At 37.9% G+C, this 12,304-nt stretch overlaps 3 protein-coding genes across 11 annotated transcripts in view; 2 read left to right on the plus strand and 1 right to left on the minus strand.

The window, feature by feature from the left end:
* The window catches only part of LOC114875673 (RNA-binding protein Pasilla), a 33,084-nt gene extending 27,948 nt beyond the window's left edge, over positions 1-5,136 (minus strand). For 2 of the 6 annotated variants that reach the window (XM_029186239.2, XM_029186240.2), the window contains exon 1: positions 1,542-5,136. In XM_029186239.2, coding sequence (XP_029042072.1) covers positions 1,542-1,866 — 325 coding nt within the window. In that variant the 5' untranslated portion in view covers positions 1,867-5,136. Of the gene's footprint in view, positions 1-66; positions 418-488; positions 1,512-1,541 lie in introns of those variants that run through there. The other 4 variants (XM_029186237.2, XM_029186241.2, XM_029186242.2 and 1 more) reach the window with 4 other exon arrangements.
* Positions 5,137-6,268: 1,132 nt separating this feature from the next.
* Positions 6,269-8,258, plus strand: LOC114875674 (molybdopterin synthase catalytic subunit). Its single transcript, XM_029186243.2, has 7 exons — positions 6,269-6,360; positions 6,444-6,590; positions 6,648-6,951; positions 7,232-7,502; positions 7,575-7,660; positions 7,725-7,972; positions 8,051-8,258. Exons 2-7 carry the CDS (start codon positions 6,450-6,452, stop codon positions 8,174-8,176), a joined length of 1,176 nt encoding a protein of 391 aa, XP_029042076.1. The 5' UTR covers positions 6,269-6,360; positions 6,444-6,449; the 3' UTR covers positions 8,177-8,258.
* Positions 8,259-8,317: 59 nt separating this feature from the next.
* LOC114875670 (tubulin polyglutamylase TTLL5) overlaps positions 8,318-12,304 on the plus strand; it is a 28,181-nt gene continuing 24,194 nt past the window's right edge. For 3 of the 4 annotated variants that reach the window (XM_029186221.2, XM_029186223.2, XM_029186224.2), the window contains exon 1: positions 8,318-9,368. The gene's annotated coding sequence lies outside the window, so the exon portion shown is untranslated. Of the gene's footprint in view, positions 9,369-11,616; positions 11,702-12,304 lie in introns of those variants that run through there. The other variant, XM_029186222.2, reaches the window with a different exon arrangement.

Below are 12,304 nucleotides of genomic sequence, written 5' to 3' on the forward strand. Positions count from 1 at the left end.
ATAAAATACACGCATACGATAACACTTCATATTTCTTTCAAATCAAAACGCTGCTCATAAATATACCGTGCATAAATTAAATTGTTGTCGTTGAACTTTAACATTCAAGATAGCTGTCGAACGATCTTGTAATACTTTTTGTTAAATATCACGTAGCTTCGACATTCGTGACGAAACTTTTTGACTTTTGATTGGACACCGAATCGAAGGAACGCGAAATCGTTAACCGTACTCGTGGTACACGCGAGCGTCTCGATTGGATAGCAATGCGAAACGGCGTTCGGACGACGGAAAAAAAAAAAAATAAAGTATCGCGTAATCGTCGAACGAAAGAAGAAGGAAATGTAATGCCGGAATGACACAAAGTTTCGATTCGTTGAAGGCAAACAGCTGTTTGACAGATGGAAGCCCTGTGCGCTCGCTCACTCGCTTCGTTATCGACCTTGACCCGCAACCTCGGCAGCGGAACGGTGTGCCTGACAACTCACCGATACGCCACATCCTAGTGACTGCCACTGAACGGGTAGCAGTGAGTTCCTTAGTAAGGCGGTTACGCGACAACAGCGACCACGGCACTGCACTACGGGAATGCGGCAGAGAAATGTACACAACAATATGCGTACGGACGATACTTGACGTAGAACCACTTCTAACGTTCCTGTCGCAAAGCTAGCGATCGTACGTCCAATGAAACGGCCGCGACAGAGACGAAGTTGCAGAGTCACCGAGCGTGTTCGACAGCCACCGCAGCAGCGATTCTCCATTAACAACGTTTCCACAGGCACAGCCGCCCACGCAGGAATAATAACGACGACGACGACTACGACTACTAAGAATTAAGGGTAAGAGTACAAGAGCCACGATGACAGCAACGACGGCAAGGAAGAAAAAAAAAAAACGAAATCGAAGGAAAAGGAGCCAGCGATGTTGACGATGACGATGGGTGACTAGGAATGGTCTGGGGGGAGAGGACTGACAGCGACGACGACGACGAGCAAGACGAAAACGATGACAACGATGACGTTGACAATAATAAAATGAACGTCAACGTAAAAAAAAAAACACCGTTACAGGTGTCACGTACGATTTCGCGGTTACGATATCGGACTGAAGATATCAAACAGATTTGGGGAAAAAAAAGGGGAGACGAAAAAGAGAAGGAGACGTGGCACGAGAGGATGCGCGAACCGCTGTGCGGTGCACCGTGTTCGCGTTCTCGCCTTCGTGTACACGTTCGCCAGACTTCGAAGTGGGAAACGAAAGGGAACGGCCGAGCGAGCGATCGCTGTGTCAACAGCAGCACCAGCGACAAGATTGTCAAAGGCGCGTGAGAGAGTAAAAAGAATAGGCATTGAAAGCAAGGAAAAGAGAAAGATAAAAAAAAGAGCAAGGGGCAAATGAGGGAGAGAGAGAGAGGGAGAGAATTATTGTGCGTGTATTTTATCGGTTCGTACGAGTATAGGAACATCGCTACGAAGGTACGTAGGGAATGTTTCGTTGCGGTGAAGAAAAAAATCAATGACAACGGGTAATTAAAATACCTGATCCGTAATGAGACCTCTTCGTCGCGCCATTTTCCGCGTCACAATCGAGCGGCCGCTTCCTGGAGTCTGCAATCTCCGGGGAGGGACACGTCTCCATTCCTGAGTCGGCAGCCATCTTGTCTTTTCGGTCGGGCACGCCAAGAGAAACGAAGAGAGTGAGAGAGAAAGACAGAGATGTACTTTGACACAGAGACGATAGTCCCGACCGGTGGCAAGTGTCGTTGAAAGCAGGCGAAGGGAGACGCACCACACACGGACCGGACGAACGAATGAACGTACGCACGACCACGATAGGTTTAAGCGGAAGGGAGATGACGGACATATAGACACACGATTAGACGAACGGAACAAACGACGAAAGCCCTCGCGGGGTACCGCGTCTCACTGGCGACTGCTCGCGGCTGCCTTGCCAACCAGCTGGTTGATACTCGATGGTGTGCCTCGGCCCTCGCGTTCCTCTCTCGCCCTCTCTATCCTCGTCGCTCCTCTATCAACTTCTGATCGCTAGCCTGCCTCTCTCTTTCCCACCAGCCCTCGCGGGCTCCGTTCTGCAGGGACGTATTACTCAACCTGCACCAGGGGCGTCTTTATTTCGGGCCCTTATGCGTTCACGCGTACACTATCCACGAAACTATTTAAAATTCGATCAAACTTGATCTTGATCGTCGATCTACGCATTTAACCTTCAAATTATTTATTTATCTCGAAATTCATCTTTATTGATTTACTTTCTTTTATTGACGGTATATTACATAATTTATTATATAGTTCGGTATCTCGTCATAAACGATTTAATGGTTTCTAATGCGCATCACGTATCGTCTATTATATGAATCAAAGTTAGATCAACGAATAACTATCGATCGATTTTACTCCTAAACCGTCGCACAGCTGCACTTGCGACTTACTATAGCAGTTGTTGCATTTAACGTATATGTATGTATGTACGGGTACATAATGTCTACGATTCATAAAAGAGAAAACCTAATTCGAATTTTAGATATTAACGTATTAGATGATACGTGTTAAGAGAAAACTGTCTATGATATAAAAATATTTTTCCTGTCAAGGCCGTTAATCTTGTTGCCGTTGGTGCGCACTGCAGTATGACATCATAGTTCATGTGCAACTGAATAAGATGCATTTGATTTCCTAGCAATGATTTTAAAAGTAGAATCCTGCTCTCTTATCAAGCACGATGTTTGGTTCACTTTTTATCACCGTGTGTAGATATGTGTTACGATTAACGTATCGGCGTTTGAATTGTCGAAAATTTACCATGATTTCATCATAGATGTGATATGTATACCTTTTTAACTATACACAGATCAGAATATCCGTTAGTTGTTGATACTCAAATGGAATATTATTTTTTATCGGAAGTGAAATCATAAAACATGTATATATTAATAATTCTATATATGCATACAGTTAGGGCATAAAGAAAGTATTTTTAAGTATCTTATCTAAGGAAAGAACATAGATACGGTGGGCGATTGGTTCGTTAATGAATCACGTGTTTAAAAATGTGTTCCCTTTAACGTTACTTTTTACACAAAATGATTCAACTAAATGCCCTTATTAGATCAACATTAAAAAGAAATAAAAATTGTAAATTTCCACGGGAAAATCTAAATGAGAAAGATCGACAAGATTACTGCATTATCGGTGTGCACGATCGACGCAACGTTTTCTTGCAATGAACAGGAAACAATGCAGTCATCGTTAAAACTCGAACATATTGTTTTCTAATACCGATCACGCGCACATGTGACCGAATGGTATTATACGAGTAACACTGTAACCCGTGTTTCAACTTCTCAAAATTTACTTGAAAAAGATACAGCAAATTTTCTTTCTTTCAACCAATATGAGGATCCACTATCGAAAAGGAGTAAAGTCCGAAGTTGCAGTGATGTCAGACGATACGTAATTACGTAGATAAAAATTCATTTCGCATGACAAATAAATCGGTGTGCTATATACACACGCGACAAGATTTCGGTTACACTCGCGTGTCGCAATGCTGTTACAACTTAGTTTCTGAATGCAACTCATCGTTGAAACGACGAGAGCGACAATTCGTGAATCGCGCGGTTCTTCCACCCGAATAGAAAGGTTGCCTTTAGGCCACGAGGTGGCTCCTGAGTACTATTAAACGTTCACCTGATAACCCAAACTACGGTTCAGACACGTGCGCGCAATACATATCCGGATCTTCCATCGTCTCACCTGTACGAACCAATTTGTCCATCCCGTGACACTTCCTCTTTTTTTTCAAAAGTCTGGTACACGTTTGAACTAAACGCGCAAACACATCGGATTGTGTCGCCTCGCGTGTACGAGTTCCACGATTGTCTCTCAGATTCAATTATGTCGCTGCCATGTAACACGCATGTACAGTCTCGTGCAACTTAGGCTTCGCTTAGTTAAGCGGAAGTGTAGCGGAAGAAATGTCCCGCCATTCACCTTATTCCGCCATATTTTTTATCTATGACGACAAGAGATTCTGTGTCAGTCTCTCCCTAGGGTCTCTTCCAGTTCTTCCAGGATTTAATGGTCGGAGTCTCCTACGTTGCACCGGAGTGTACGTCATGAATTTTTCGAGCGATGGTACTACTAGTGTTACTCGGTATATAATCACCACACGACCTCGCTCGATTGCACTTCTCTTCCATGCGACACACACCGTGTTTCGCTGTCGATTACATTCGTTTTGAACTTCTACACTTGATGTATATGTATGTATGTCAACGAATGCATAGCATACACAATTGTTTGAAGTCCTATCGCTAATGCGCTGAAATTTATGTATCGGAACTTTTCCTGCGATAGGTGTAACGTTTACTTAAAACCAAAAAGACTTTGGCCTTTTAAAAGTGGTTAAGTTGAGCAACGATCTTGGAATCTTTTTTTTTTTCTTAACTGCGTCATATGTTCAGCGTTTAGATGAGGTAGCATTTCTGAATAATATGTATGTATACATATAAGTAGATTGTGATACCTAGATTGTTCTTAAGAATGTTACCTAACCGTTAAAGGAATAAGTTCCTTTAACGTGTATCGTCCTTGTATCACAGCAACTCAAGTGAACGAGCTAGATCCCTGCACTCTTTTAGACTTTGGGTTAGCAGGCTGTCCATCTATACTTAAGCGTGAGCGCACATTGTGCCGCACGCACGATGCATACATTTAAATGCTTATCCAAGGACGTCGTTTACCAACACATCGACGTATTACTGTTAATACATTACTCATAAAATTGCGGGTCGCGTGTCTTATAAAGTTTCTCATCTCTAATACCGATAAGATTAGATTTCTATACGTTTTGAAACCCTGATATACACGAATATTTATATAAATGCAATTTGTCTCTAATACATAACGAATTACGATGTGTTAGATGAAGCGATTGTTATCTGATCGACGCATTTGAAATAATAATTTAACAAATATATTTGATCTTGTACTTTGAATATTATGCAGGCGGAACAGTACGATTCTTTGCTACGTTGACCTCATTTCTTGGTTGACCTTAATATGTATGATACAAGGTACTCCCGTCGATCTATAGAGTAGCATTTTGTTAGTTTTTTTGGAAATTATTTTATTCTGATTGTTTTATTGTGTATAACAAATTGTAATTTAAATAAAGAATATTCTTTTTACACTTGATAGTTTGCTGTTTAAAAGTGGTAGTTATTTAGATATTACACCATTAACGTAACATCATTAGAACTTTAAATGATAAAAAATGTTAACCTACTTTTTCTAACATACATAAATCCTAGTCTGATTAACCACGTAATTTAACCGGCACTGCCGCCGGTGATGTGGAAGGCGGGAGTAATAGTGTTAATAGGAAATACTGATTTTAATATTGAATGCCAATATGATATACCAAGTTCTTCTTTGGTTAAATATAATTTATGAAATCTTCCCCTCAAATTTTTGATCAGGTTTTATCCTTCCAAATTTTATTCAATTTACCAATTTCATCTTTATGGCATTGTCTTACAATACAGTCAATCCTCTACAGTTTTTAATAAAATTAATTCTTATTTATCAATATTTATAGATAAAAACCTAATCAGTTATTAACAAACATAATATCAGTCAAATTAAATTCTATATGATACAGGTGTAAACCAATCAGTATACCTATAGATCTATAGATCACTTTAGTACCAACTGAAGTATTGTCAATAATGACTCTCAGGTGATTAATACCAGTATTTTGTTGATATTAAATATATTTTGATTTTCATCAAATTACCTTATTCATTTTATCAATATCAACAATATATCAATACGTCATCTCATACATTTAATAATACCAATAATACTGAAGTATTGACAGCGGATATCGATTGTTTAAGACCTCTATGAGAGAAACATAACCTTGTTTCGAATATTAATGGAATATCTATTGTTTTAAATGATGGATCACTTACATAACGAGCCTCGATATCTTGATGATCATATACCGTGTGATAGAGATTTTCCAGGATTTTGTAGACTTATTTTATCATTATATGCAGACGTTCCGTAATGGGTGACAGTGCTGGTGAAGTACAAGTGAAGATATTATTTTTTGCCAAAGCAAGAGAATTAACAGGAAAACAAAAATGCTATATTACTATTCCACAGAGATTATCATATGCTGATTTAGTGGATAAAGTAATTAGTCAATTTAAATTAGAAAGTATACGAGATACCGCAATCTTAGCGGTGAATGAAGAATTCGTTTCTTCGGATACAACATTAGTATTTTCCGAAAAAGACGAAATTGCAGTTATTCCACCGCTCAGTGGAGGTTCGTATTTCACAAGTTTATCTATAATATTAATGATACATATTAATACAGAAAAGTATAAATTCTATTTGTGGATTTTTTAGGTTAGAATGGAAACTCCAAAAGACAGTGTTAAATTGCAACAGGAAGAACTAAACATTGAAGAAATGATTAGTTTAGTTATAGCTCCTAATTGTGGAGCTATATCTACATTTATTGGTGTCACTCGTGATAATTTTAATAATAAAAAGGTATATATGTTAATTTTAACTATAAATTTGAACGTATTATTTATGTATGTTTCACAGGTACTAAAATTGGAATATGAAGCGTATGAAACAATGGCATTAAAAGAAATGAATAATATATGTGCAAAAATTCGTTCTCAATGGAATGTCCATCATATTGCTATTTATCATCGTCTTGGAGAAGTACCAGTATCCAAAGCAAGTGTGATGATTGCTATTTCATCTCCTCACAGGGAAGAATCATTGAAAGCTGTTGAGTATGCTATCAATGCACTGAAGGCCTCAGTTCCAATTTGGAAGAAGGAAGTGTATGATACGCAAGAAACTCAATGGAAAGAGAATCAAGAATGTTCCTGGTCAAATAGTAAATAATATTTTTATATCATTGAAGTATTAGTTAAAAAGAAAATGTATGTAAAACCTAAAATGCATTTATTTAATTATATAAAAATAATATATACGGTGCTTGAATAATGTATTGTTGAGTTTTAAAAAATTGAAAAAAATATATATTTTATATTGAATGCATACATAAATATTAATAAATTGTTGATAACATTTTTATGATCTTATAACCATTTACCCATTTCAAATCTACTAATGATTCATTAAGTACTTACAAATCAAATATTTATTTTGCACAGTTAATAGTAAAAGAGATTCAGAAGAATCAGAAGATATGATTGCAATATCAAACGAGGTAGTAGAAACTGTGGTAGAAAATTCTGATCTATTTAACAGTGAGGAAGAAGAAGAAGAAGAAGTGGAAGAGGAAGACTCTAAAGTTATAATTGATCCAAATCTCGTTCAAATTCGTGCCACACCTGACGAATTGAATCACAGAATATCTTCTTTTATTGAAAGAAAACGTCAGCAAGTGAACATTGTAAATGTACAAGAATTTTGTTGTCACAGGTTAACATATGAAACATTTATAAAAAACTAAGTTTTATATAATATTCATACAGTATCCTTACTGCATTTTAGAGATCAAAGTGATGAAAATGAAGATTCATGTGCAAGGGTAGACGCTATTCTTATTAGAAGAAAAGATTCTAAAAGCCACGTTAAAGGTAATGTAAAATAATAGTAATACAACGATCAGAAGATGAAATTTTTATATGTGAATCTGTTCAGTGCACAGAGTACTCAATGCATGGGGACCACAAATGGTTGATCACCATACCTTACGGAAGGCCTCTATGTCAGGAATGAATCAAACAAATAGTAATTATTCATCTGTATTAGATGATAGAATCTCAACCACTGAAAGGATTCTAGGAATAAATAGACCTGTTCCTAAAGATATATATGAACGACTTAAAAATATTGAAAACAGAATATTGTATTTAGAAGGCATTTCTCCTGAGTACAAAGACTTTTGGGTAAAGTTTCATTTGGATACAATGAAATTTTATGAACCATCTAATGTTTATATTCATTTAACCTTTTCTATTTTACAGAAAGAAGAAGATATTAATAGCCTTAAAGGAACATTTAAACCAACTAGAAAAAGGACATATTCCATGGCAGAACTTGACTGCAAATTACATGAACTAGAGGATAAATATGCAAAAAAGGCGAAATAATTATTACTTATTATAGTGTATAAAACCAACTAATGAAATTTGTGTATTATTAAACATGAAAAATAAATATACTTTTTAAAAATATGATTTGCTTTCATTTGTGGTGATCTAACATTATTAGCAGTTTCATTAATATTGTTAATCAATATGATTATAACATTCAAATCTTGATGTACACTTTGGTGCAATGTAGGCTCATTTTGGTTTAAGGAAAAAGGTTTCAGGGGAGCCTCCATTTTCCTGGATGAATCTAACCTATAATCCGTCCAACGAAACGAGTCAGTAAATGTAAACAAAACAGCTGCGGCTCTTACTATTGGCTGTCAAGGGTCGAGTTCAGGGCCAACTTTCGGTGGTCTCTAACCGTGGGCCCTTGCTTAGAAAGGCAGGGGGGAACTTGTTAGCGTCGGTCCCGGTATATTCTTCAGAGGTCCTGGGGCCCTTCCTACAGCGCAGGCCACCGTGAAGGGTTTAGTGGGTATAAATCCCACACTACCCCCGGCTCCTCCCCAGGGGGGCGAGGGGTGTCTTTTGAAGATTTCTTCCACGTAAAAAAAAGGGGGGGAGAACTTAGCGTTTTTCAAATACGCACACCGCGATCATACCAAAATCGCGTATATAGGATGGGCAAAAATTATTTGTCATGATTTTGGGAGATGACTTTGCACCTATTATTATTGTTCCAAAAAAGGTAGCTTTTTATTTTTTAGTATGCAGGGATCGATATACCGTAAGCCGATCCTGCTTCGCGCCCAAGAATTTGTATACATTTACTGACTCGTCTCGTTGGACGGACTATAGAATCCCTTTTCTTCCTATATAAAGAACATGGACAAATAAGGGTTGTGGTGGGAAACTTCATCCCTTATACTTCCCCTTAACTATGGAAAGCCTAAGTTGCACGTGGCCGTGTATTCCCGCGGAATTGCCGACTATTTTTATCTTATACAGACACAGCGAAAAGCGGGGACGTACATTTTCTCTGGAAAGATCAAAACTTTTGTTGCGGGATGTACTTTGCATTAGTTCGACTTTCGGTTGATAGAGGCAGTCTTCGTCGTGCTGCCATACGGTATGGCTGCGGTTTGTCAAAGTTTTCTCTTTATCCCGATATAATTTCAAGTGAATCGTTGATAGTAATGTTTTATTCGTCCGGAAGTTCGATAAAAATTCACCGTCCTATCAACTGCTGGTGAGTTATGTTATAAAATCCCTTAAAACACATACATTTCATTGTTTGCTAAGCACGCGGCCAACACGTCGTCTGCCAGGGTGACAAGCATCATCCTTTTTCCTCTCAGCTGAGTTGATGGACCGTTTAGGTTTATGTATTAGTTTTTGTTTTTGTTTTTTATTGACTCGTGTTTTAACTGGACAGTTTTTCTATAGTTTTTAAAACCGTCTATTATCTGTTTAATTACCAATACATGAAACCCACGCAAAATAGTAATTAAACATGCGTATTTTCCAAATACTTTTTGATTTTTGGCCATCTTGAAGGATTTTTCGACCAAGAATTAATTTTTATTTTCATGACGTTCGATGATGCCATGCCGTCTGTTTAAACTTCCGACACCCGCTTCTTTGCTTTGCTCGTCGGGAAGCATGGTTTATTTTTACGCGTTCTATTTTAATCCTAGCACATGGGTTTCTTCTAATAGTCATCTTAAATGTTAAATCGAAATAAGACGATTGTTCTTCGAATAGAGATATCAGATATCACGATTGTTTCTCTTTTGTCTTTTCCGAATCGAAATGCCGCCTTATCTGAAATACAATCGAAACTCTCAATCGATCTGGTTTCTCAAGTCCGTGACGCATCGATTGTAGTTAATAGTTTGCTCGATAACGTGTACGATTTTGAGGAAATTCGTTGCACGCGTCTTCGATACTATCGATAATCGCATCTTTCACCAACCGCACAGGAAATACGATTAATAGAACTGCGCACGGTAGCGAGATTTCTATCTTGATTTACGAGCGCACAATTGGTAAAAGAGAAAATCGTGTCGAAAGCGTTACCAGAACAGAAAGAAACGTGATTCAACAACGTGAAACTTTGACTTAGCGTATCAAATAAGGGTTACATTCTTTCTCTTGAATTCACCACTATATTTGCTTACCGTGTAATGCGTAAAGTGTTTGATGGGGTTCCCACGAGGAAACCCTTTACAACTGCATGTTACGTTAACCGATTAAAATGACAATCGTGTCGTTTACTCGATGCTTGGCACTGAATTCGTACCAAACGTTACACATGGACAAACGTAACCTATTCAACCGATTAATCGATCCTAATCAAGGCGAATCGATTGTGCGTACAATAGGATTTCGGTTCACTCGATAATCGCTTATCGCAACGATATGTCGAAATAGAAATCATTGTACAAAATGTCTGCCATTTTGTAAATAAATTTGATTTTAATCCCCATGATTTTTAGGGAGTTTTATGCTTTTCTTAGTTCATCATTACAGCACATAATCGTTCATCTAATAACGAGGACTAACCGTACGATTGATAAAGTGAAATCGTATTACGTCTGCGGTTATTGCGATTGAACAACTTTCTTAATACCGAACGAAAGTAATTACGCGCAGTCGAGTGACTCAAGTGAATTGATTCAGCAATAAATGTCTCTAGGTTACTTCGCAATATTATAAAACTGGGCGATACAAATCGTAACACCAATCGTCGCATGATTTCGTTTATATGTATAGAGGGCACCTATTGTGCAGATTAACGGAGGGAGAGGGCTTTAAACGTGATTTCTCTTAATCGTATCATGCAAGAACGAGCAAGTGGCGTAACGCGTTCCACCTAGCTGATGTAAACAGAATTTCAATAACGCGTTGGAATGGTAGAGGGTATAGAACAATACTGATTTCTTCGTACTTGACAGAGGAATACTTGATGCTTGAGACCAAACATGCTACTTTTGTTTTTTTTCATTACCTTCTTTTTTAATTTCTCTACTAAATTATAACAGGAAGAAAGATGGTTATCGTTCGAAAGGCATATAATTATCATTTGAGGTTATTAACCTCTGATTCATTTTTAATAAAACATTTTTTAAGGTTATGATAAATCGCGATCGAAAATGATTAATCGAACGGAACGACGGGCGGTACGGTTAATTGTCCATCGCGAACGGTATCGTTTTACGATGATGTAACGAAACGGACAGGTACCGTACGTTACTTCCGGGCCAGTCGATGGCCGAACGAAGAGGAAGTGACCAGCAAAGGCCGTTTACACGGTTCCACGTTTCCAGACTACTTTGTTATTCGACGAAGGAGCTATCGGAAATACCTGTTGGCGGTCCTGTGAATGAGTGGGAGGATTACGTCTATATCGCGGCATGTCGTGATCGCTGCGGGCGCGATCAGGATGGGCTGCATTTACATAGATATCACGCGAGTTCGAACCACCCGCTTGTTACCTCACAATCGTGATTCGTTTCTTTCGCGTGTGATCGATAGAGGTGCCGTGAACTATTAGTGAAACAGTTGAAAAAAAAAAATAAGGTAAAGACTCTTTTCCTTCTTTTTTGAGATATCCTGTAATGTGGTAAAGCAAACGTTTATTCTAGAATTTCACATAGAATCATTTTCTTTAGGGTTGTACACCGAGTCCCATCGAAGTTGTCGCAGTGAAGTTGGCTACACATTCACGCCTAGTCGCCGGCACCTCACCTATCGGCTCACCGACGCGGCGTAAATGTGTTTGTGCGCCAACTTCACTGCGACACTTCGATGGGACTGAGTGTACAATATCAATCATAGTGTCCGTTCGTCTAGTAAAAAAGCACTGACTTTGGAGTCCAAATTTAACCGCAAGAAATATCATAAATCTAATTATTTAATAAAAGCGTTAAAGTAATTAACATAATCATATGATAAAAGCTTTCGAATATTCAATAAATTAAAATTTCAGTGATTTATTTGAAATTACAAAATACACTAGACGAACGGACACTATGATTGATATTGTACAATTAATTTTATAATCTATTTATAAATAAATTATTTATTAATTTATATTTGAATTATTGATATTTATTTCTCTCTACACTGAATTGCATTGAACTTGTCGCAGTGAAGTTGGCTACAAATCGGCTCACCAACGCT

This window comes from Osmia bicornis, chromosome 15, assembly GCF_907164935.1.
Source record: "Osmia bicornis bicornis chromosome 15, iOsmBic2.1, whole genome shotgun sequence".
In the NCBI taxonomy this organism is placed as follows: Eukaryota; Metazoa; Arthropoda; class Insecta; order Hymenoptera; family Megachilidae; genus Osmia; species Osmia bicornis.